General features: G+C 41.2%; 1 protein-coding gene across 2 annotated transcripts in view; it reads right to left on the bottom strand.

Annotated features, from left to right (window-relative positions):
• ADAMTSL1 (ADAMTS like 1) overlaps positions 1 to 26,099 on the bottom strand; it is a 439,216-nt gene that overhangs the window by 28,143 nt on the left and 384,974 nt on the right. For both annotated transcript variants that reach the window (XM_004949124.5, XM_429157.8), the window contains 6 exons: positions 21,546 to 21,725; positions 19,970 to 20,123; positions 17,525 to 18,665; positions 11,235 to 11,362; positions 7,895 to 8,023; positions 928 to 1,107 (listed from right to left, as the gene is read on the bottom strand). In XM_004949124.5, coding sequence (XP_004949181.2) covers positions 928 to 1,107; positions 7,895 to 8,023; positions 11,235 to 11,362; positions 17,525 to 18,665; positions 19,970 to 20,123; positions 21,546 to 21,725 — 1,912 coding nt within the window. The remainder of the gene's footprint in view (positions 1 to 927; positions 1,108 to 7,894; positions 8,024 to 11,234; positions 11,363 to 17,524; positions 18,666 to 19,969; positions 20,124 to 21,545; positions 21,726 to 26,099) is intronic.

Genomic DNA, 26,099 nt, shown 5'->3' with positions numbered 1-26,099 from the left:
AAGATTAGAAAAGTATTTAATTTAATTCATATAGAATTTCTGATCTGTAGTCTGAAACCTAGCTAAATTTTTTTGGCAGAATTTTTCAGACAGAGTTTCTAGAGCCAGTCTAGATTCATAGTGAAATCCTAGGAATACTATTAAAGGAGTTTTACTGTTATCTGTGAAACTGTCAGAAAACTCACTTTAAAACTTTATCTGTAAGCTACCTCATCTGCAGGACCTATGCTCACTCTAGTCACAAGAGACAAGAGCTGCACTGGATGCTTTAATGATTTCGTACTGGTAGCATGGAGTAGGTTACAGACTTTGTCACTTCACTGTGAAATGTACATCACATGTATGCATTTACATGTCTGGTTGGATCGTTCATCTGGCAGTCAGGGAGAAATGATAGAGATGAGTTACTAGGAAAGGAAAGCCCTTTCCCACATGCTCAGTTACCACCTGGTAACACTTCTACCCGTACTTCACAGCTGACACTGTCTTTTCAAATCACCCAGAATGGCTTTATGCTTGTTATTTAGAAACTCAAGAAAAAGTAAACTTCACCCTTTGCTGAACTTGGGAAGTGCTTTTCAAAAGTGCACTGTGTTTACGCACCTGTTTGGTATAAAATGGGTCAGTACCACACAGTTATGTACAAGAAATGCTGCTCAGTGAAGCAGAACACTTCACAGCAAAAAAAGCCGCATCACTCTCATTTCAAGAAAGCCACTTTAAGAAATTATTAATAAATACTTTTCTTCACCACCAAGTGCAAAATAATGAAACTGAATATCTCTGCCCTGCTAGGGGTAGTCCTTAGCCTGAAACATCTTGCCGCTATGTCATTCCCTCTTTCCACGTCCTCTGATTAACTCTGAAGGCTAATGAGGCCATCAGCTATATTCCTACAGCTTCACAAGCAAAATACACTGTACTTACCAAGAACCAACAGCTGGGAGCTTTCAGTTACCTCCCCACGTAGATTGGCTGCCCTGCAGGAATATAACCCCTGATCCGACAGGGAAACATTTGCAATTAGCAACAACCCATCACGCAGGTGGTGAGCAGGGGACAGCTTGACCTTATTTTTAAACCAAGTAACTTCCGCTTCAGGAACACCTGGAAAAATATTGACAACACATAACACACATAAGACACAGAGGTTGCTGTACAGTGTCATACAGACAAAATGTTTAAGATAGAACCATTAAAATAAGCTTTTAACATGACTTTCAACTGACATTCTTCGCAGTTCAGAACTGTCTAGTCAACTTTAACACTGTCTTCATTTTTAATACTCTAAAGTTGTACAAGTGAACTCTGAACTCATCGTTCTTAAAAGCACGTCAGTATTGGATGATAACAAAGCCTAGTATCTAGCCTAGCATCCTGTCTCCAACAGCAGACTTAAGCTAGTGCCTCATAAAGACTAAGAGCAGGACAAGTATACACAATGCTTCCTGCTATTGCTCTTCCAGCCTCCAGCTACTTTCAGCTTAGGAAATTCCTCAGTCAGAAGGCGTTTCTGTGCATTTAGGAACCCACCATAGATTTCTCTTCTATGAATTCTTCCAATCTTCCTTTCTAAACTAAGACAAACAATTAGCATTTACATCTTCAGAAATGCAGTTTCACTGGTCTAGCCAGGAGTGCCCAGACAACAGATTTTTACAGATTCATAACCCACTACAGGAAAATTTCTTCCTTTAATGTGCTTTGACCTAAGGCTCTTGTCTAATGGGTGCCCTCTTGGAGGAAAGTACTCTGATACAAGCTAGCAAGACTGCTGGTCTTGAAGCTAAAAGCATTTCCTTGGTACAGGGATAGCTCCCTCAATTTATATGCGTACTAGATTGGGTAATTCACTGTAAACAATTGGTTTACATGAATAGAACTGGAAATTGTAGTAGGTGGGATAGGAGTGTGTAGTTGTGCCTGGGAGGAAACATTTACTTTATGGACCCATGGCAGTAAGGAGCAGCATATCACTAACCCTGGTATCTGCGGGAGCAGTTTCCCATTTGCTGCATCTTCCGTAAGTGGGAGGCACTTAACCTCTTTTGCATGAATATGTAGTTTCTTTGTGTTTACTGTAGAGTAAGGGCATGCTTACAGGCAGCTATTCTTAAGTATATGCTGCCCACCTAAATCTTTCCCTGCGTTATTTAAAGCAACACATTACTCTCTACACTGCCAGTACCTTACTGATTGTACATCCACATCACAAATCAAAAGCCAATCTGTCAGTTCTGTGGCTCTGGCACTGGGTCTGGCACCAGAAATACTTTTGTCTGTGCTCACTACGAATGACCACCCATTTGTCTGCATTTGTAGCGACTGGATGATAGGAGGTTCCTCACTAAGCATGTGCAGATGGAAGTGGGGAAGGGAGGTTTTCCCTGTTCTTCCACATCAAAGCATTCCGGCCTTTTTTCCACCTCTCCCAGAATTACCTGTGGACTCTGCCAAGACATCTGGAATGAGTACATCTGAGCTTGGCAGTCAGGAAGGTCTGTAAGGGCAGAGAGTCTCATCCACATTCAGAAAGTAGCAGGAAATAGGTTGTAAAAAACTGTAGAATTTTTCTCACCTTTGTCTGAGGGTGTGTAACACATACTAATCTGGACTCTTCAAAGGTATTAATCATTTCTGTCTGTGATGCAGTTTTCCAAATGCTTACCCTTGTTTATGTTTCTGTAACACAACTTTTTAAAAAGGCTGGTCTGTTGGCCTGTTTCTGAACTCTCATCTGGGAAAGGACCAGAACACAGCTCTCCATCTGGTTGCTACTCTTTGACCTACGTGGCATGGGTGGGCCGACCACCACTTAAAATCTTGCTCTGATTTATTCCAGAGCATCCAGGCAGAGTCCTCAGGGGAGTTCAGACAACTGCTAGATAGCAAACAACACCAAACCTTTAGTTTTTTTCAAACCCATGTGTTTGTTGTGTTTCCACTGCAAGCAAAGGAAGTTTAAGAGGTGTGTTCTAGAGAGACAAGGGGAGAAAATGGAGACTCTGACAGTTCTGCAGCCCGAGTTGGAAAAACACTCACATCCCAGCACTCCTCTCTGCAGTGCCACACTAGAGAAGGGATGAATCACTCTTTCTTGAAGTTTGAGCTTGTTATAGTGCACAGTTTCATATTATGACTGTTGACAAACTTTGGCATAGAAGTATAATGGATCAGTAACAGGTTTACAAAGCTGAGATTTCTTCAGTTCAACCCAGAGTTTTTCTTTTCTTTTCTTCCAACTTGAAGATTTGGGTAGAGCTTTTATGTTCTTGAAAATAAAGGAAAGTTAAGTGGAAACAGTGGAAGAACAAGGGGGATGAGGAGTACCGCGAGGTGTAAAGTAGGAGGGAAAGGGACAATGAAAACTCAAGATTACAGTCCTCAGGAGCAGAGACCTAAAGTAAATAGATCAAGTCAGAGAGACAGGAAAATTAATCTATTTGTTGCAGACAGCCGCTCAGATAATCTTAATCCAGAAAGGCAGATTCTTCTTGTTTTTACTTCTCTAGGAGAAGAACCAAGATGGGGTTAAGAGTAAAGATCAATGTATTTCTGTTCATTTTATGAAAGATGCATTATACTTACATGATGTCTACCGCCTCTAAAATAACTCTTCTCTGACTGCTAGTGTACAAAGGGTTTTCTTCCTCTGTCTTTAATGTGAAGCTCCTGTGCTAAACAAAGATGTCTTGAAATCAACCTGTACCATCTTTCTACAGTGTGGTTTAAAGAATATAAGAAGTACTCTATGTGTCAGGGAGCTGCAGACACATTTTCCATTGTGCTTCAATCTCTAATAACACATATAAGCCTCAAATATTTCAAGATAAGAATTGGAGACAGCCAGCAAAGGCACAAGGAAATACATTATTACAGTACATTGCCACAAGGGGTAGCAAGAGCGTTTCAATCATTTTTGCTGGGTAATGGCGAACAAGAGAGGACAGAAGGCTGAGTGCATCTGCTTTGCAGAAACAATCACTGAGACTGAAAGTCTGAGAGATGCCAGATGGAAACAAGTCTCACTTTGCTGGGCAAGTAAGATATTACACAGTTAATCATTTCCCAATATTTATTTTTCTTCAGCTTTTCCCTCCATCACTGTACACACATATAGCACAACAAAGGCTACCTGGAGTATGTAGCAAGTAGAAGCATGCATGTCAATCAGGATGATTTTGCTGAACCATAAGCTTCTGGGGAAAGGAAGCATAACAACACAGTGATCTAGCAGTGATGACCTGTTTTCCGTGCAATAGTATTCTGACATATATTAGATTCTAGTACAGCTGAGGAACAAATACGGACCATAAAGCAAGGAAAGAACTGGAAAAATATAGCTTCCAGAATAGAGATGAAACACAGAAGAAATAAATGCCTAGGAGATAGGAAAAATCTGAAGGATACAGAGGGAAGGATGGTGATATATTTTAAATCACTCTTGAAAATCTGTTCTGACTCAACGAAGTTAATGATACGTGACACTTTACAGATTACTGCCTCTATTAGAAATTTTATGGTTTGAAGGATGGAGAAATGCCCTAAGAATAAGATTTTTTAAAACAAAATTTTCTTTTCACATCTAATTCCATTTTCAATAACAACTAGGGCCTGGCTGACTGAAGTTTCTGGTGTCCAAATGAGTATCTCCATGCTTTAAGTGTTGAAGTCAACAAAAAGCTTCCTAGTGACACCGATGTGATCCAAATTGCTCCTGCATCCTATTTGGAAGTGAAACTGATTATTGCATTAGAATGACCCCAGAAAGATGGTTGCTTTTATGAAAACTGGGGACAATCCTAAAGCTGGAAATCAGGCAGCTGCAGAGTTGCCTGTGATGACAACCCTGATGGGTGCACTGTTAGGCTGAGTTTTGGAGAAGTCTGAGCTTTATCTCAATCATGGCAGAATAAACATGAGTAGGAAGGGACATCAAGATATCACTGAGTTATGTTTTAAAAATAAACATTTCACCTCCATAGGTGAAGTGGCAAAGTCATGACAAATGAAACAAGACTGATTTTTCAAGCCTGGAGAAAACCACACCATTTTCCTTATATAAGCAGAGAAGAGTTTAAGTCCAAGATAATTCAGATCAGAGGCAAATGAATCTGATAATTTTGCTTTCCCTTATCTTACAACTAATATCTATAGATCTCAGTCCAGAACATAGATTTTGACAATGGTTATACCATTCATAAGAAGTTAAAGAGCAATATTATTTTTTTCCCTGCACTCTGGTAATGCTCATTGTCAGTGCAAGAGGCCATGCAGAGATCTCAAGAAAAAGCACTAAACTTAAAATAACAGAATCATAGAATCATAGAATGGCCTGGGTTGAAAGGCTGAAAGGGATAACCTAGTTTCAAACCCCCCGCTACATGTAGGGTCGCCAACCACTAGACCAGGCTGCCCAGAGCCACATATAACCTGGCCTTGAATGCCTCCAGGGATGGGGCATTCACAACCTCCTTGGGCAACCTGTTCCAGTGGGTCACCACCCTTTGTGTGAAAAACCTCCTCCTAAAATCTAACCTAAACCTCCCCTGTTTCAGTTTAAAACTATTCCCCCTTTTCCTATCACTATCCTCCCTGTAAACAGCCATTCCCCTTCCTGTTTATATGCTCCTTTCAAGTACTGGAAGGCCACAATGAGGTCTCCCTGAAACTGTCTCTTCTCCAAGTTAAACAAGTCCAGTTCCCTCAACCTTTCTTCATAGGAGAGCTGCTCCAGCCCTCTGATCATCTTAGTGGCTCTCCTCTGGACATGCTCCAAGAGCTCTGCATCTTTCTTGTGCTGGGGGCCCTGGGCCTGAATGCAGTACTCCAGATGGGGCCTCGCAAGAGCTGAGCAGAGGGGGACAATCACCTCCCTCTCCCTGCTGGCCACCCCTTTTTTAATGCAGCCCAGAACATGACCGGGCTTCTGGGCTGCAACCACACACTGCTGGCTCATGTCCAGCTTCTCGTCTATCAGGATCCCCAGGTCCTTCTCCGCAGGGCGGCTCTCAAGTTGATCTTCCCCCAGTTTGTATAAATACCTGGGATTGCCCTGGCCTAAGTGCAGCACCTGCACTTGGCCTTATTGAACATCATTAGGTTCACTGGCCCACTTCTCCAGCCTGTCCAGGTCCATGTGTATGGCTTCCCTTCCTTCCAATGTATTGACCACACTGCTCAGCTTGGTGTCATCTGCAAACTTGCTGAGGGTGCACTTGATATCATCGTCTATATTGTTGATGAAGATGTTGAAGAGCACTGGTCCCAAGACCAACACCCTGAGGCACACTGCTTGTGACCGGCCTCCACCCTGACACAGACCCATTGATCACAACCCTTTGGCTGCATTGAGCCAGCCAATTCTTGTTAGAGTGGACTGTAGAACAGTGGAGTAGATTAGAATAGGATATAATTAGAATTAGAATTATTAGAATTAGAATTAGAATTCAGTTGTAAATGACCTATGTAGATCAGCCAGTCCACTTGCCTGACCACTTCAGGGGTTAACCAACAGCTAAAGCATGTTATTTAGGGCACTGTCCAAATGCCTCTTAACACTGATAGGCCAAGGTCTTCAACCACCTTTCTAGGAATACTGTTCCAGTGTCTGACCACCTTCAAGGGAAAAAAAATTTTCTTAACATCCAGTCTGAACCTCCCATGACCCAGCTCTGTGGTGTTCACATGTGTTCTATCATTAATTACCAGGAAAAAGAGGCTGGCAAACAGATCTTTGCATATGATACATTATCATGAATCATATTGATAATTATTTAACTGGAATTAGTTTAATTAGTGAAAAACAAGACATCCAACTGGGAGATAGGGAATACAGGTTTTATTTTTGGCTTTGCCATGAACACTGTGACCTTGTGGGAAGTTTCCTGACCTCTTCCATCTTACATGTGTGGGAAACTGAGGCATAATGGTTACCCTACTTTAATTTCCTCCTTCATTGGAAGAAAATAGAAATCAGTCTGAATGCAACAGAGTGTTTATGAGCAGAGGACAACAGGAATACTGCAATTATTCCTTTATGAACCACTGGAAAAATGACCCTGTACTTTTATTTCACTAATCTCACTGAAAGAAATGAATGCATTTTGATCCTAGCCTACTGTTTGCACAGTTATCATGCATACTTTGCTGAAGGAGAGATTATCAAATACTCCTTGTACATAAGAATGTGGGTAATGGTGTTTTTGGCAGCACCCAAAGAAGGAAAACTCACAACCACTCTGTTAAAGTAAGCAGAAAGTGTAAAGAAAGCAGGATATTCGTATGTCTGTAGTGCAGATGTTTATTTGCAATCATATGAAGTAGCTGCTAGATGAGAAACTAAAGCAAGAAACTTCATGCAACCATACATAGCAGATATTTGTGCAACACTGAGCACGGCTCCCTCTGTGTTTTGTAAGCTGCTCCCTTCTCCTTTTTCTGACTGTACTCTACATGAAAGTGTAATGAATTAAAGATCTGACCCTGGGTCTTTAGACATATACCAGGTCTCTCAGTGTACTTGGAGAGTCCCATCAATGAAGAAATGAGTCAGACCTGATTCTATACTCTCCCCAAACACTCCCAACAAGTAGGAAGGCCGATCTGTTTTGTTGCAACCACAATAAACTGTGTATCTCTGACAAAGAGACTTGCCATTCTGTCCCAGACTAATTTTCTTAAGACTCTTTCTATGCTTTTCTTGATGGAATTGGTAAAAAGGAGGGCAACTTCTATGCTATGAGTTACTGGAAGCAGAGAAATTTGTCTGAGTCCTACAAAGACCTTGTGATTTAACAGAACTTCTGTTGCACCCGGAGACATCAATTTAGCAAAGAACTGCATAGAAATTCACAGCCAAAAGCACGGCACACAAGACCAAGTCATTTCTCACCTGCAACCTGGCAGCTAATGGTAACATTAGTTCTCTGGACTGTTTTCACTGTGCTTCCAATATCAGCAGTGACAGCAGGCAATTCTGTGTTGATCACAGTAGCTCTTGATGCCTTTATTAGTGGCTTTCCTGTATAAAAGAAGGACCACGGTTTAGCAGACTCAGCATACTGGACACAGAAGACAGACGGTCAGTACATTCTATGAAAAGAGCTGCACAGTACAGAATGGATAAGGGACAATGCTGAAGTATGAGCCCACCTACTCTTTAAAATATAAAAGCACTGAATTCCATCAGAAAACCTGTTCTGAGAGAGGGAAAAAAAGAGAAAGAATATTTAGTGCAGAGGAAGAAGAGCATTAAAGCTATGTGGACACATGTGAGAACCAGCTGAATCAATAAATATCAGTACAATTGAAACTGCAATAAGATGTTTGCCTGATGCTGCAACCAAAATATCACCATTTGTCAAAGGCCAAACTTAGGGTGACAAAGAATCTTGAGAGGTGACTAATGTTCCTTTAGTAGTGCAGAAGGTGTAGAGAAATACATAAGCTGTTTCTACACATCAATCATGTTTTCTTTAACTTATGATGAAACAATGGGATTGGGAAGACTCGACCATAAATGAAAAGTTTTCTCCTAATAATAATAAGTTGAGAAAGCTCACCTCTATCAAATAACCAGTTTTGCTTTATCTAAAGTTGTTAGTGAATGTTTTAATCATTGTTTATCTTCAGCAAAGATATTTGCTTCATATGCAACAAACCATACAGATGGCTGTGAACAAGTGGATCGAGGCTTTCCCACCCTATTTATTGTGCCTGTCTGTATGGAGTTAGCTATGGAACCATGCATCATCAGCAATTCTAGTGGTCTTCTGCAACTTATTCTGAAAGGACATTGTAGAGGCATGCCACTATGACGCAAAACAGTTCAGAGACACTCAGGTTTACCTCAGAGAGAGGGGAATGTAGTAGTAGAGGTGGCATACTTATGTTAAGGCAGCCCCCTGTTCCAGCCAGAATGCTTTGCAGGCAAGACAAGACACCAAGTTATCAGGAAATACTGATCTGTCTGGGAGTAGGAAGGCCCTGAAGAGGGATCTGGATAGTCTGGACAGCTGGGCTGGGGCCAATGGTTTGAAGTTCAATAAGACCAAGTGCTGGGTCCTGCACTTTTGCCACAACAGCCCTATGCAATGCTACAGGCTTGGGGCAGAGTTGCTGGAAGACTGTGTAGAAGAAATGTGCCTAGGGGTGTTGGTTGACACTTGGCTGAACATGAGCCAGCAGCGTTCTGGGATCCTGGCTTGTATCAGAAATAGTGCTGCCAGCAGGAGCAGGGAAGTGATCATCCCTCTGAACTCAGCCCTGGTGAGGCTGTACCTCGAGTACTAAATTCAGTTTTGGGCCCCTCACTATAAAAAAGACAGTGAGGCCCTGGAGTGTGTTCAGAGAAGGGCAATGAAGCTGGTGAAGAGTCCGGAGCATAAACTTTATGAGAAGCAGCTGAGGGAGCTATGACTGTTTAGTCTGAAGGAGAGTAGGCTCAGGGGTGACTTTATTACTCTCTACAACTACCTGAAGAGAGGTTGTGGTGATGTGGGGGTCAGCCTCTACTGCCATGTAACTATTTATAGGACTAGAGGGAATAGCCTCAAGTTGCACCAGAGGAGATTCAAGTTGGATGTTAGGAAAAACTTTTTATCCGAAAGAGGGGCCAGGTGCTGGAACAGGCTTCCCAGGGAGGTGTAGGAGTCACCGACCTTTGAGGTGTTCAGGAATCATTTAGATGCTGTACTGAGGCACGTAGTTCAGTAGGAAACACTGATGATATGTGAACGGTTGGACTGGCTGATCTTGGAGGTCTTATTCAACCTTGGTCATTCTGTGATTCTATTATTGTATGTTGGCAGAATGGGCACAGTATGACAACACTGCTTTAAGTGGTATAGGGTTGGGGTGTTTTTGTCTCAGTGCTGTATTTTCAAATGAAACAGAATCATAGAACCATCAAGATTGGAAGTTTGTTGTTCACTTGCTTCTAGTATATTACTACAGTACCATAGCAGCAACACTACTGCCCTGCTGTCCTGGCTTCAACAAAGCTGTCCCTGATCTGCAGTAGTGCAAAAAGATCAGTTTCTTGTTTTGTCTATATGTAATAAATAGCTCTCCCTTTTCTGCCTTGAGTGATTCTGATGTTCTCCTCCTATGGGACAGACAGAGCCTCTTTCTGGTTGGTTTACTAATTGTGAGAACTTCAGTGCTACCTGTAGTTGCATACTTAGATTTTCTTCATGGCTGTCCGGTCTGAAAATCTCTGTGTGTTTGGTGTAAAAAACATATGTATATATACAGTGGAGGCCTCTAACCGCTTCCCTGTTCTGTAGTGGGCACAATGAAATGGGGAGTTATGAAAAGTCAATTCACCTTCCAGCATTCCTAATAAGTTTCCTTTTGTCTTTGTGACAAGTAAGATCCTGCTTCTTTGCAATGTCTTGCCACAGTCCTTAACTGCAACTCTCATTTATCCCTTTGTCTTTACCCAATAGCTTCTAATTCACATTTGCCGCTGTGTTCCTGGTACTCCAATCCTGTTGTGGTTGTGAGGCTGCTGACAATGCCTAATAACTTGCTTTGAAGAAGTTGGTTTTATGCACTACTATTTTCTCCTGTCTTTTATTTGGGCGGGGTTTCCTTAGCACTGAAATCTAAACTAACAAAGGATATTTAGTGTTCTGTAGAACAGAACTGTTACTAGAGAAATATAAACACAGAAGTTAATATTTTGTTAACCAGCAACTGAGAGCGTTGGCAATGTTTGTGCCACACTACAGGGCATGATTTGACATGGGGCTAGTTCTTCAGCATTAGTATTTTGCTAGTTTCCTAAACTTACATCTGAATAAGGGTCAGTCTGTCAAACTTGATACAAACAATAATGGGTCAGTCTGTCAAACTTGATACAAACAATAATGGGTCAGTCTGTCAAACTTGAAAAGACCAGCAGTAGGTTTAAAACAAAGCATACAAATTGGACAGCTCAGAATGCACTGCTTGTAATTGAGAATAATGAGGACAAGCACTGTCTTGAGAATGCACTTCCGATTTAGCAAGTGAGAAAAAGCACTGATCTCTTGTAGAAACACAAATCTCATGAACTGTCTGTGAAAGTTCGACTGTGACTCAGGGATTCGTTTTTACAGCTATGTATCTCTGTTAATCCACTTTCCCCACCCATCTTCCAGACCCACCTGGTCCCCAGCAAACTATTTCTGTCCAGAATCACACAAACGGCAGGGACAACTGTGCAATCAAAATGAATGAACTGTTACCTGCTAGAGTGACAGCAATGGACACAGAGTCAGAACCCAGAGCATTAGATGCGTTACAAACATAGAAACCCACATCAGCTTCCACGGGGGCTAGAATCTGCAAGGAGTCATCAGGCTGAAGTAGCATCCTGGAGTAAAGCAGAAAGAAGGTAAAGGTCTCAGTTTGTGTGAGAATGAATATATTTAGTTGGATTTTTACATATCTACATGAGTTTATCTTTTTTACAGGTCAAGCTTTAAGGCTATACTTAAAACACAATTAATTAATTCAAAATCCTACACTGCAGCTGTGAGTTGTGATTACTAAAACTAAATTTTAGCCTAATTCCTAGTACTGATACTATTGCTACGTGTATTTGAGAAAGATTGCCCAGTGCCTAGTACACATGTCTGTGGCATGTGAAACCTCCTCCTCTGCTGTGTTACTTCATATGTGATATCAGTCAAGTTGCCGACCCTGTCTGTCTTCCAGTTTGGCCAAGCAGGATGAGCAGTAGTAAAGAAAAAGACATCATATTGCAAAAGAAAAGTTATACAACCTCCTAAAGCTGGGAGAATAAAGTCTCATAAGCTCCAAGTAAGTACAAAGTCTGAAATATGCTCCAGGTTCTTAGATGGCTAGGCAGTTTGTGCAAACTTAGTAGCTTTGTTACTGCTGCAGTAGTCAGTGAATACAGAAAAGAATACTCATCTCCTCCTTGGGCTGAGCCAACTGTCTCTGCCAGTAAGAGGCCTGAGAGTGTGGTGTCAGCACACTGCCCATAGCTAGGTGGGATGAATACAGCCTTAGTGCTGTAATGAACTGTTTCTGTTCACAGTCAGTTTTTACAGTGATGTAACTTCATGAGTACTTGATGTATAAGCAAGAATTCAGGCTGTGGGCTCTCATCCATGTTCACATACTCTCATTTTACACATGCCATGATTATTGCTCTTAATTTGTAGCTGAAACAGTTGCTAAGTCATAAAGATAAATTAAATTTCTCATCAGAAATTTTAAGCAGTTGTTCCACATAAACTTCTTAGCTGCAGCTGTGACTGACAGTGGTAAGAGTGAAAGTGGGGGAGGAGAATGTCTACCAAACACGTGCAAAAAAACGTCCACCCAGATTTGGGAACTGATCAGCTTCTTTCCCAACTCTCCTTAAATAAAAACTGTTGTCTTCTGGTCTAGAAAAACAGGAGATACTTGATCTTGCAAAACACTGTGGGTGGTAGCTCTCTAAAACAAACCAGATTAGGGCCATACATCAAAATATATTATAGAAAAGGAATTTAGTTGAAATTCTTTTTTGACCCTTTTCTGAGTAATAATAATAATAATAATAATAATAACCAATAATAAGAGGAGAGAGCTGCCTAATGTCAACCAGGTTTTGTAAGTGCCTAGTAAAATGCACATTTACAATACAAACATTAATCATTTTTAAAATTGCATCTTTGCTTGCACAGCAAAAAAGCCACAGTGGTGGAAATAATCCCCTGCACACTTCTTATTTCAAGGCTCTTTTTTTTTATGCTACTTATGAAAGGGAGATTTCTAGTTAACTGCTGCTCACAATGTTAGCGGCCAGCACATTTCTTTACCTATAAATCTTGTGTTAGCATGCACCAGCATCTCCCAGGTAAACTTTTTTGTATAGTACTGACTTGTACAGACTCTACATAGAATTTCAGAGTTTACCCCAGTTATATTAAACTTGTATAGAGTAGTTAAAACTGCGCATATGCTGTCTGCATGTGTGCAAATATATTGATGGGGCTGACCAGTCCGTCCTACATCAAATAAACATAAACACCTAAAAATACATTTAGAAAAGTTTCCGTCCCCTCCAGATTGAGAAAAGAGGATTCTTAATATTATACCATGAAAAACACAAAAGATTATTTATTTGCTGTTAATCAGCTTTGTTGATGTAAATCTCCGGTACTTTAAGTGACTCCACAATTCTAGGAATAGAAATAGGCCATATAGACAACAGGTTTTAAAAATAAAAACTCCAAACCAGACCCAACTTATCTCTTCAATCTACTCTTAATGTCCTTCTCTAGAAAGTAAAGGTCCTCTTCTTTTCAGTAATTCTGTTATTTGTGTGTCACAGTTTGGCATAGCTGCTTTTCTTGAAAGTAGAACCTTTGTTGTCCCCCTTTGTATAGAATGATTTTTGGCTGGTTTCCCTATTTGCTCATAGACTGCTATTTTTGCTAGGTTTTCAGTTGCTTGTCAGCAGTATAAAAAATACCAGCTGCAGCAATTCTTTCTGTCACCACTGTGTCTTCAGAAACTCATTAATGGACTTAAAATAATACAGCTTAATGTTTAATCAGTCTCATCTCAGTTTCTCCTCATTGCACTGTCTTCAAGACAAAAAAATATGTTGTACATGACCTAGATCAGTGACTAATTCAGATGGCATGTAGCAAGCACCTAGCACAGACTCTGTACCACCTACTATTTAGATTCTTCTCACATCTACTGGGAAAATACACTGCTCTTTCAGAAATGTTGAGTTATCTAATATCAAAGGGTTACTATTGATGGAAATCACAGCATTCGTGGAAGAAGAGATATGTCTTACCATGCTCACTGAACAAAGCACAAATCCCCCAGATATTTTCACATTTAAAATAGTTTTCAAAGGAAAGAAATCTGATTCTTTTGGAAACCAAACATTTTCCAGCATTTATAGAATTCTCCAGGCTTTGGGATAGATACTAGAATGCTCTGAAGCTGCATTTAGAATAGATGCTGTTATCCACCTGACACTTTGATCTTAGAAGAGGTCTTATTTATGCATTCACATTGAATACACAGACTGAAGTCAAAGATCTTCAACTGGAACCACATAGCTTTTATTCTACTGAAAAGTGAAAGTGAATACTTTTGTTGGGACTGTGTTACATTTTGTTGTGCCAGTATGGAGACTTAGGCTAAACAAATTCATTTTTGCAAGTGAAGCAATGTAGCAGGAGTCATAAATACTTTTAAGGTGGATTGCACTGCTCATTGAAATAAGCAATAGAAAGTCATTCATGGCTGGGACACCTTGCCATGTCAAGACAACATCCACGTCGTGATTTGTGACAGTGCCTTTTTCTCATATGAGATAATATACACTACAGATAGCCATCATCTGCCCTAAAAATGGTAGCTTACACTCCAAAAATCACAGCACAAAACATGTACAACCAGAGTCTCAGTAGAGCTTGAGTTCCTTTTTTTTTCATTCAGTGGATGGCAGAGTACAAAGAAGACAAACTGCAGAGCTGACAGATAGCTCAAGCTTACCACGCACCACCACACACAGATGACCTCGCAGCTTACTGCTATACAGTGGGAGACTGCTTAAACTGTGGCTTTCATTTACACAGCTGATTGGCAACCAGTAAAAGCATTTTGAACCAAAGCCAGAGCACAGCTGTGAAGAACCCAGAAAAACATTCACAAACCAATTTTTCATAAGCACTATAATTTCTAAACTCGCATTAACTCTAAGGTTACAGATGCTGAGTATCTCTGAAGCTCAGAGCACTGCTCATTTCTTCCCCTACCCCCCAAGCTAGGGTAAATGCAAATGATGAATAGAGAAGAAATTTGATAAAATCCTTCTGCCTCAATCATTAAAGAAGAGGGGCCAATGATTAATGCCACTAACCTGCAAATAAACTATGCTTTACTGAGTCTTTATAATAGAAAATTTAAGCTAACATAGTTGACTGGTTATTCAGAAGTGCAGCATATATCTTAATCCTATGTCAGCCAAACTGAACGGAAAAGAAAGGCAATGTAAAATAAAAAAATATATAATCCAAATGAAAAGTGCAGAAATCATAGGACTGTTTTATCACCAACTGAACAAATATGTCTGTAGCTACACTATGGCTGCTTATATGCTGTGAGATGAACGTACAGTTTTCTCATGAACATGGCATCCAGAGTTAACCACACATGGACTTTATGTAACCTCACTTCCCTTTCAATCATTTCACATAGAGAGAAAAAAAAAATCCCTTAATGGCACTATTCCAACAGGATGTAATCGATGGCAATGAAAGTCTATGTATGCAACTTTTTGGGGGCCAAGAATATACTTTCACAGGAGTGTGGCCAAATAAAGTGATATGATAGGCCCCAGTCTTGATTAAGATTGCACGTGATTTCTCTAAGAGGTACGTCCCTGCTCTTTGTCTCCCTTCCCCCTGCAAAAATTTTCATTTTTTAATGTGAATCCTGTTATACTGAATAGCCATCAGACATAGAAAGAGAGAAAAGAACCAGAAAATTCAGCACATTAGAAAAAGCAGTGATTATGGAATTGCTATGCTGCCAAAGTGAGAAAGAAACTAGTAAACTAATTGTATAACTATGCAGAAGAAGCAATTTATCTTCACTAAATCAAGACTACACTGACAATTCATATACACTGCAATGTGACCTAATTTTCACTTTGACTCTGTCTCTTCTCATTAATTTCTAAGATGACACACTCAGATGTCTTAACTGAGGTTACCATCCTGTGCAGAAATTACTCCTTGTAGATCCTTGGACTATTTCACTGTAATCATGTCAGCTAATACCACTGTTTCATCCATATTTTACCTTTCTATACTTACATACCACTTCCTTACAGAACAGCACAAAAGCAGAAAATCTGAAGCATATACACGAGCAAAACATATGGTATGAACACATTAAGTATGCAACTAGAATTGAAATAGTCTGTTTTTTTGTGCTTTTGCAGATGAATGAAGTGGAGTGATCTAAAGATAAAGGCTACCTACAGGAAAAAGGTAATAATTTTTGTGGTACATAGGTAGAAGTACTTTGTTACTGAAGTTTTCAAACTACACCTCAGTGGCAGACAGCAATATACAGAAAGTTCGTATGGGTGAGGATGCACCAACTCATATCAGAATAGTAATGTATATACATAAGTATGTTGAGATGACAGTGAAAGCTGCAAATAGCCATGGAGTATGGTTCCACACTGTTAACCACTAATGTGACTAGTGTTGATTTCAGATGGAGTAGCCAGCTTGTGTTCTGTCATTTAATACAGTTCCAATCGTGTTTATCTGAAACCATCCTTAAATTCAAAAGATGTTTCCCTACCATAGAATCCCTGTCATAGAATCATTGAATATGACAAGTTTGAAGGGAATCACAAGGATCATCGAGTTCATCTCCTAACTCCACACTGGACTGTACAAAATTCAAACTGCATTTCTGAGAGTTGTCCAAATGCTTCCTGTACTCCGGCAGGTGTGAACACTGACATAGAGAGCCTGTTCAGGGAAGAACCTCCTCCTAATCCTCAACCTGACCTCCCCTGACACAGCTCCATGTCATTCCCTCATTTCACATCACTGTCACCAGAGAGCAGAGCTCAGTGCTGCTCCTCTGCCTCTTCTTTGGGCTGAACAAGGTGAGGGACCTCAGCAATGTCTTCCCCTTTAGACTCTTAATCATCTTTGTTGCCTTCTACCTGGCAACTCTCTAATGATATTAAGTTCCCTTTATGTCCTTTAGTGTGCTTTTCACCCTCTCTCAGAACATACACAGGGGATGGTGATTATAGTGCCCACTGACTTGTGTCCTGGGGAAATTTTACACATGGATACCTGTGTGGAAGACAGGTGGAGAGACCTTGCTGGAACATTGTGAGAAATGCAGTTCTAACAGAGGATGAACCCTTCCCCAGGGAACGATACTGCATGATACTTGACAGAAAATTAAATCTCAGATTTATTTTCATGTACCTCTGTGATGAGTAATGAAACTCTATACTTCACAAATATTCTTCTGAATTTGGAACCAGTCTAAAACAACACCAGAGTCACAAAACAGCCCTATCCATCTTGTGGATTAGCTCTGATAACAACCCAGATATCATCAATATTTTTACACGAAAACCAATCTTCATATCAGAAATTTCATATCAGAAATATGGTACCTTCACATAGGAAAATACAGCAAAGCTCCCAGCCTCTAGACTTGGAGTGGTTTGTTGATTGCACCAAGCACTTATTTATTTCCATACCTTAAAATAACTTTTTATTTACTGAAACAAAAGTAAGTCTGGATTGCCATACCAGACTGATTCAGCATCCAGACCTTGCTGCAGTTACACTGCCCTGCTTGCCACTACATATATAAGCCCTTCTTCCAGCTATGAAATCAGACTACAGCAAAAAGTGTTTTTGCCCATAGGACTGACTGGCCTTAAAACATGGAAACTGAAGAGTAAAAATGTTAACTGTTTTCTTAAAAGTTAAATAATTCATTTTACCTATCATTGTATTTCACCTCCTCTCCATTCTTAGCCCAGGTGATGGTGGGCTTTGGGTTTCCCACTGCTTCGCAGTGAAGCAGCACACTCAGTGTGCCACTGGCTAGGACCACTGTCTGTCCCAGGTGGGTGACAACCTCTGAAGCAGAAAGCTGTTGTGCTGCTGAAATCTTTCGGAGGATGGCAGGCTTTTGATGAGGGCTGTGTAAGCCATTTGTTGGGTTCATAGAGGTGGGAAGAAATGCTTCAGCAGATGATGTCCTCAGGGAGCTGGTAAATCCAGAAACATGTCTGTGGAAAGGGTATTCCATGGAAGCTGAATCAACTCTTCGTCTTGATGCTTTGAGGACAGATTCCTGATGCTCCAAGTGGCTCTTGAAAATCTCATGAGCCAGCTGTACAACAAGCTGCTCAGTGTAAATATCTTTAAGCTCCTCAGGTTGCTGAGACAAATTTCTTATGATATCATCCAACCGTTTCTGCTCTGTGACCATAGTAAATGGCAGGCTATACTCCTGGCTCTGGTCTTCCTCTGAGGACACATTTCTCTCTGTGGACTCCTGGGCTTCCCAGAACTCCAGATTTTCCCCTGGCCAGCCCCTGTGCTGTAGCAGCTTTGAGACAATACTGTCATACCAGCCACTAGGGTCAGTGAGATGCCCTCTCTTTTCAGTCTTGCTCCCATTGAAGAGAATCCCATTGATATGTTTCTCCTGTGTTCGCAAGGCTTCATTTAGGCTGGCCTTTCTCATGGCCTCTTCCTCCCTAATGCCAGCTGGCTGCCCAGTAATGAGATTTTTGTTGCTTCCTATTAGTTTAATTACAAAATGCTCCTGGGCTGGCCCTGCTATGCAGGTATATATCCCAGTGTCTGAAGGTTTCAAACGATGGATTTTCATGTACCCATAGGGTGCAATGGTGATGTGAGCTGAGCTGATGAGCCTCTTGTTATCCTTCTCCCAGAAGATCAGTGACTTCCGGAACCTCCTTGTGGGGCATCGGAGAATAACGGAGGTTTTGGGCAGCAGGTAGGCATACCCACCCACAATAAAGTGTAGCTTCTTCTGCTTCCTTGTCTGGATGTAAACTTTCTTTACAGCCATAATATGAGGACTTTGCTTATGAGCTGGCCTGGTGTGCCCTGAAATATCATTAATACTATTAGTATGTGGTACCATTAAGCAAAACAAGCAGTTTATTTTCGTGCCGGCAGCGTTTGACCCATTAGGTGACAATGGGAGAAACTGGCCACCAGCTGCTGAACATTAAGTTGGGACAGTCACAATAAGAAGAACAAGGCTCATTTCAGGAATGCAAAAATAGTCCTGCCCATGATACATGCAGAAACCTATGTGCGAGGAACAATAACTTTATGAAAAGGAGAAAAATCCAGTGTAGAGGTAGTTCTTGTTGTTAATGTATTTCACTGAAGACTATTGTTTAATAAATAGATAAAAAAGATAAGTGTTTACCACCCCAGATTGGAAACACAAGACAATCTTGCAGATCACAACAGTAAAGAGGACTGAAAGTACTGCTAACTGAAGGAATAACATTGAACAGAACAAAACTATATGGAATAAGATTAAAAATATGGGGTAAATACTATCAGAGTGCATTAGTTCTGTTTCCAGATCCTTATGACAGATATTTGTGTTACAAAGCACTAAACAAAATAGCATAGGTGTCCTGTTAGTGAATACCATACCATATTTGGCCCTATCATTTGTTCTGAATGTGAGATCTTATCTTCTCCCTGACATAATCAACATTTAATAGGTTTCAGAGTTCATAGTCTGCTCTAAGCTGAAGCAGGGTTGCCATTCAGTCTTTCACATATCCATCTGGCTCACTGCAAGCTAGGGAAGATCATACAGAGAGACCACTGCTCTTGTGAAGGGCAACAGAAAAGGCATGGAATAACAATATGAAATACATCCAACCTATGTTGCATGATTCCTTAGGAATCCCAAGTCACGTAGGGATCTGAATGACAAAATGACAAAATACCTATTTTAAAGGATCTTAAAAAAAAAATCCCTTACCAAGCATTTTCTTTGTAGTTATCCTAGCAGAGTGCTTGTTTGTAGCTCAGGCTGCTATCCTGCATTTCTAAGCCTCTACATTGCAGTTGTGAAATTTAGATCTAGATTTGGAACAGAATTTTGAGCCAGTTCTTCCAGAAATGACTAGTTCCTTTTCAGCACATTGGCTCAGACTCAGCTCCACACTAAGATTTGTAAATTTTATCCAGTGACTTGTGTTATTGTTAAAAAGAATATTGTGGCTCATAGATAGAAAAACTGAGCTGCAGTAGCCACTCCGCAAATACTGAGCAACACAAGAGCAAAAGAATGTTATAAAGCATGTGACAGTATGAATTTCCTAGTGATGGATATTCAAGGCCCCTTTCCCCAGACACTCCTAAGTTTATTTTTCACTTACTTGCACAGGTTGCTAGTGCACACGGCCTGAGCAAGGATGAGAATGGCAGAGGTGGGCACAGGGAGGAATTGATGATGATGGAACCCCCAGTTTTCAGCATCTTTCTGCAAATAGCATTTCGACTCTGGGTCCCCTCTCCACAACTCACCGAACACTGCAAACAGAATGACAACCATTAGCAATGGTGTTAACAGATCTAGTAGAAATTATGAATGCGTGTTTCAGATACTAATAAGTTACTTCAGCCTGGTAGTTATCAATTGTGATCTACACAGAAGAGTTCAGACTCTTTAGGATTAGACTGTAGTGCTCAATGTATAGGCGTGCCACTGCTTGGGGGAATTTGAGCAGGCTTATTTTATTTCATGCTTGTATATACAGCATCACAGTAATTGAGAATACAGGGCATTGCACTGGGATGTCCACACCTAAAAGTGCTGGCAAGCAGGGGGAAAGCCAGTAGGGGATACAAACCCATTGCTGTAGATCCCATGTCTACAATGTAACACACACTTGTGAACCACATTGGAGATGGAGCAAGAGGGAGAAAAGAGACGGGGTGAAAAGAGCAAGAAAGCAGTCTTTAAGACAAATGGCAAGGAGAGTGAAGTCAGATTTCATTTTAAAGTGTGCCAACATACAGAAATGTGGGTTGTATGGATGTCAACATAAAGCACGTTGCAACTTCTTGTGAAGGAAAGATTAGGAGTAGAATTGCCATCTTCACTGCCTGAATGGGTGTGTCTTAATGCAGAATTAATGAGATTGTTTATTTGAATAAAATGTCAAGATAGGCCATCAGATTAAGGCTACAGGTAGGCTCTATGAGGTGACTGGTGTTTCTTTCAGGATTAAGGTACTCTCTACCTCTTTGCATGAAGGAGAATAAAGAGAGTAGAGATTAGATTGCAAGAGGGGGAGTGTTTTTCATGCTTACTGGCATTAAAATCCCAAATTATATTTCCCTTTTTGCTGTCATATATGTAAAGGAATTTTTTCTTAAGCCATATGGAACTGGAAAGGAAGCCTGGGCAATGCAAGACTTTGGTAGGAAGAGGTTTTTTTGGCCATCCTTAAATTGAAGGAAGGAAGGAACCAGCTAACATTACAAAATCAGCGTCTGAGAGTGAGAGGCCTGACATCTCCAGTGGTATACCTACAAAAGTCTGAAATAATTCCCTTCCCTTCCCCTCCCTCCCCTTTTTGGGAAGGAAAAGCACTAAGCCTGAGGGAGTGAAGATTACACTTCATGGGTGTCTTGGATGAACAGATGAAAAGGCTGTACACGTACAGAGGCAGGAATTTATTGTTTTGAGCATGGATTGTGTTTATGCCAGAAGGAAGGCATAAATTGTTCTGGCTGGATGGCTAAACTGCATCTGTAGTAGAGATGAGGTAATAACCACCAAGCTATTGGTAATTACATCACCTACTAGAATACAAAGTACAGATTACAGGACAAAACTAGGCATAGCAGGCCTTGTGCAGCCTGAACTCATTTGGCTCTTTCATCCCACGTGACTGAAAAACATAATCACCAAAAACAGCACAATATTTATACATACAAACAGCATACCTGTGACCAGTCAGAAAGAAGCCACTCATTAGGACAGTCCTCATTTCTGCAGGTTTGTTGGGAAACCAGCTTTGGCATGGAGCAGAAGGTTTCTGGCAGCTCTAACAAGCTTCCATCTGCCAGGCGCTGCTTGCAAAGTATGTCTCGCTTCTGGACACCGCCTCCACATGTCTGCGAGCACTGTGGGAGAAAAGTCAGTCACCTTGCATCCCACTTGCACTGTGTCAAATTGCAGCAAAAATTAGAATGAGTCTTCGTAGAAATCAACATCTAGTTCTCGACAAGCAGAAAATATAACAAAAAATATCAGAGATGTCAAAGCAAATTTCTCTTTAAAACGTCAAAAATATTTGGGAAAGTGGAAACAATGTATTTTGATGAAATGAAAAACAGACAAACAAAAACTGCTTCGGCATTTCTGAAAGATTTTGTTTTCAGAAACTTGTACAGAAAACATGGAAGCAACAGCTTAGAAATGCAGCATGGAGGAGGAAAAGTTGCCCTTTCCTCTATCTGTCAACTGGAAAATCAGGTACTTGCACAGGATGTGGAGGATCTAGGTTCAAGTGTCTTTGCCTGAGCTCCAACTGTGCAACTGGCAGGCTGAGAGAGTATGGAAATGTCTTCTCCAGAAGAAGTCAATTCAAGACCTTACTCATTTCCACAATTTTATTATCCATATTAGATAACAATAGCTATGATCTAAATATTTATTCAAATTCAACTTATTGAAAAAGGGTTTGTATTAGTGAGAAAAACGAATGGAAATTTGAGTGTGATAAGTAAGAGTTTCCCTAGTTTGTCACTTTGCCTTTTCTTCCGTTTGTAATTTTCTTATTCCTCATTTCTGAATGTCATGAGGTCTGTTACCAGTGCAGTTCAAAACTAAACTGTCCAGACTTGAATTCCTGTCCTTGAAGACTTCTTGCAGTGCAGCATTTCTCTCATTTTTAACTCATGTGAAAGCTGTATTCCAGCTGCAATCTGCTGTTGGCCTCAACAGTTGGTTTATAAGGTTAGTATAATAAACGATTAAATAACCACGCGGCCCTTTTATATTTATGGCTGTCATGACAGCAGTGCGTGCTCTTTCCAAAAGGTAAGGAGGAAGGTTTATTTGAGTAAAACTAAATCTGGCTGATTAATATCCACAGAACCCACCTCCCCTCTCTCTTTAATGTAAATATCCCCCCTCTGTATCCATTTTCTACTCATGCAGGGCAGGAAATTTTGAACAAGCAGATTTAATAGATTTCCTGAATCATTTTTGTAAGCTTGGTGGCTCAGCCCTTTTTTCTGACAAACTTTTCACTGTGGATGGTAGGAGGCTCCTGATTCTTCCGTGCATTCCAGGCAGCTCAACCCCATTTATCTCTTTTCCAGGCAAAGGAGGAGGAAGGGCTTACACTATATTGAAATTACCAGAAGTTACTTATAGTTCACAACACAGCAATTATATCCAAGAAGTAGTAAGCCAGGAGAAGAAAAATTAAAAGATAAACTAGGACATCTATGAAAGGAATTATTCTAAAAATCTTGGAGCCATGAAAGATCCTTCTCTGAGAGAGCTGCATAAACTTCATCACGAACCTCATTTTTTAGGATGTACATTTTCCTTGACAGACAGAATGGAAGTGCAGACTTGAGCACCACAAAGAAAAATGTATTTATCTTTATTTTGCCCTTTAATGAGTAAAAAAAGCTTTTATTCTACTGAGAATGTTATAAAGCTTCAAAAAATTAAAGCAAGTAAGACAATACTTTGATTTTCAGCATTCGAGGACAATTCATTCTGAGGAGAGAATAAATCAAGAAAAATATGATAAAAAATATTATTTCAAAATTGCCTAAGAACTGCAGTCATACACCAGGGCCAAAATATGCTAGGCACTGTATAAACACAACAAAAGCATGTTCCCTCTGTCAGTCAAACAAATCCCAGGAAGTCTCCCTGACCTTCCATTTCTAAGAGATAAAAAATATTAAGACAAAACAGATCTTTTCTTGCTTCTTGCACTTCAGTCACGCACATTGCTTTGTTCTCTAAAGAATAACTAGCTAGTCAATACTAAAATCTATGCCAAATGCCAGAGAGAGCCAAACACAGTAAAAAGATTCCTCTCAGTCTGCAGGAACGCTCTTCTAGGACAGAACCAGATTACTGCACTGGAGCTGTGCGTGCGCCCATCTTTCACTCCTGGAACCTTTTCACTTCTCTGTGATCTTTATTGACTTTTCTCTAGTGGAAGCTTCCAGATCTCACATTATTTCATGAAAGGGAGCATTTCATGAAATGTCTGCAATGTCTGCTTGGATCTATAGATGGTATGAAGCAGTAATTCTCGAGAGGATCCTTATTTAGCCACATCCCATCTGAATGATGTGCTCTCTCTTTCTCTGTGTTCAGAAAGATCTCACAGCACTGTTATGATAGGGAAGGGTGCTTGTGTCACAGGAAGGAGAGACGTGCCAGGGTTTCACCTCATCCATCCAGGTAGGTGAAGTGCTTGCACTGTGTCTCCCAGTATTCCTACCTCCCACAGCGCCTGAGCAGACCCAGTTCCTATATTCCTTTCAGAGGAGATCTGTGACTTGCCAGGGTACTAGCCTTGAGGGCTGCATCTACCCACGTTGAGACAGTTTTGCCTAGTTCAACAATTGTTAAGAAAACATAAGACACGGCTGATGCCTGAGAAGACTATCCATATATCCACCACTCATTGCTGGTGTTTGCTGACTTTTCCCATATGCTGGCATAAGTATTTGTGTAGTTGCACAATGAGCCAAAGTGGAACGTTAGTCTAGGCTTAAAGTCAATTATACTTCTGCCTAGCTTTAGCCAGACCATTGTGTTGACTGCACAGCACTTCCAGAGATGCAAGGGAGTAGGCACTGTGAGGGCAAGAAAGAGCTCTCCACAGCAGCTATGGTCTCCTTTGGTAGATTAGTAGAAGTAGAAATGCTGACACATTTCACTCTAAACTGCTGGTGGAACTGTAGCCTTGGCTTCTCCAACAGCAATCATTGCTTTGATCTATTCTGCTCATGTAACAGTCGGCAAAAATTACAATTAACACAAGGGACTAATGGTTACCACTAAAAGTAGAGAGGAAAAGCCAACCATCTCTCAGTCTCAGCACGTGCCTATGGGCATCTTCTCACATGCATATACTGCACAGAATTTGGGCAAAGACACCAATTTCAATGTTCACAGAATCATAGAATCATAGAATGGCCAATATTTATAGAATCATAGAATCATAGAATGGCCTGGGTTGAAAAGGACCACAACAATCATCGAGTTTCAACCCCTCTGGGCCACCAGCCACTAGACCAGGCTGCCCAGAGCCACATATAGCCTGGCTTTGAATGCCTCCAGGGATGGGGCATCCACAACCTCCTTGGGCAACCTGTTCCAGTGCGTCACCACCCTCTGTGTGAAAAACTTCTTCCTAATATCCAACCTAAACCTCCCCTGTCTCAGTTTAAAACCATTCCCCCTTGTCCTGTCACTACCCATCCTTGTAGACAACCATTCCCCCTCCTGTTTATATGCTCCCTTCAAGTACTGGGAAGCTGCAATTAGGTCTCCCTGAAGCCTTCTCTTCTCCAAGTTAAGCAAGCCCAGTTCCCTCAACCTTTCTTCATAGGAGAGGTGCCCCAGCCCTCTGATCATCTTAGTGGCTCTCCTCTGGACACGCTCCAAGAGCTCTGCATCTTTCTTGTGCTGGGGGCCCTGGGCCTGAATGCAGTACTCCAGATGGGGCCCCGCAAGAGCAGAGTAGAGGGGCACAATCACCTCCCTCTCCCTGCTGGCCACCCCTTTTTTAATGCAGCCCAGAACATGGTTGGCCTTTCAGGCTGCAAGCGCACACTGCTGGCTCACGTCCAGCTTCTCATCCACCAGGATCCCCAAGTCCTTCTCTGCAGGGCGGCTCTCAAATTGATCTTCCCCCAGTTTGTATAAATACCTGGGATTGCCCTGGCCTAAGTGCAACACCTGCACTTGGCCTTACTGAACATCATTAGGTTCTCTTAGTCCCACCTTTCCAGTCTGTCCATGTCCCTCTGTATGGCTTCCCTTCCTTCCAGCATATCGACTGCACCGCTCAGCTTGGTGTCATCTGCAAACTTGCTGAGGGTGCACTCAATGCCACTGTCTGTGTCACTGATGAAGATGTTGAAGAGCACCGGTCCCAAGACCGACCCTGAGGGACACCACTTGTGACCGGCCTCCACCCTGACACAGACCCATTGATCACAACCCTTCGGCTACGTCCAGCCAGCCAATTCCTAATCCACTGAACAGTCCATCCTTCAAATCCACATTTCTCCAATTCAGAAAGAAGGATGCGGTGAGGGACCATGTCAAAGGCCTTGCAGAAGAATGTTCAGGAGTCAGGGAAGATGGTCTCCCCTCCAGGTGCCTTTGGCAATGGCTGAATCTTCAAAGGGTGTAATGTTATGGCCAGTCCTACTTACAGACAGAGGTAAGGAGTAAACTGTTCAATTTCACACTGCCCTCGGCTTAAGGTGATGGGACTATGACAGCAC

The sequence above is a fragment of the Gallus gallus genome, chromosome Z (assembly GCF_016699485.2).
Source record: "Gallus gallus isolate bGalGal1 chromosome Z, bGalGal1.mat.broiler.GRCg7b, whole genome shotgun sequence".
Lineage (NCBI taxonomy): Eukaryota > Metazoa > Chordata > Aves > Galliformes > Phasianidae > Gallus > Gallus gallus.
The sequence above is the reverse complement of the archived record's forward strand: the minus strand, read 5'-3'. Positions and strand labels throughout refer to the sequence as shown.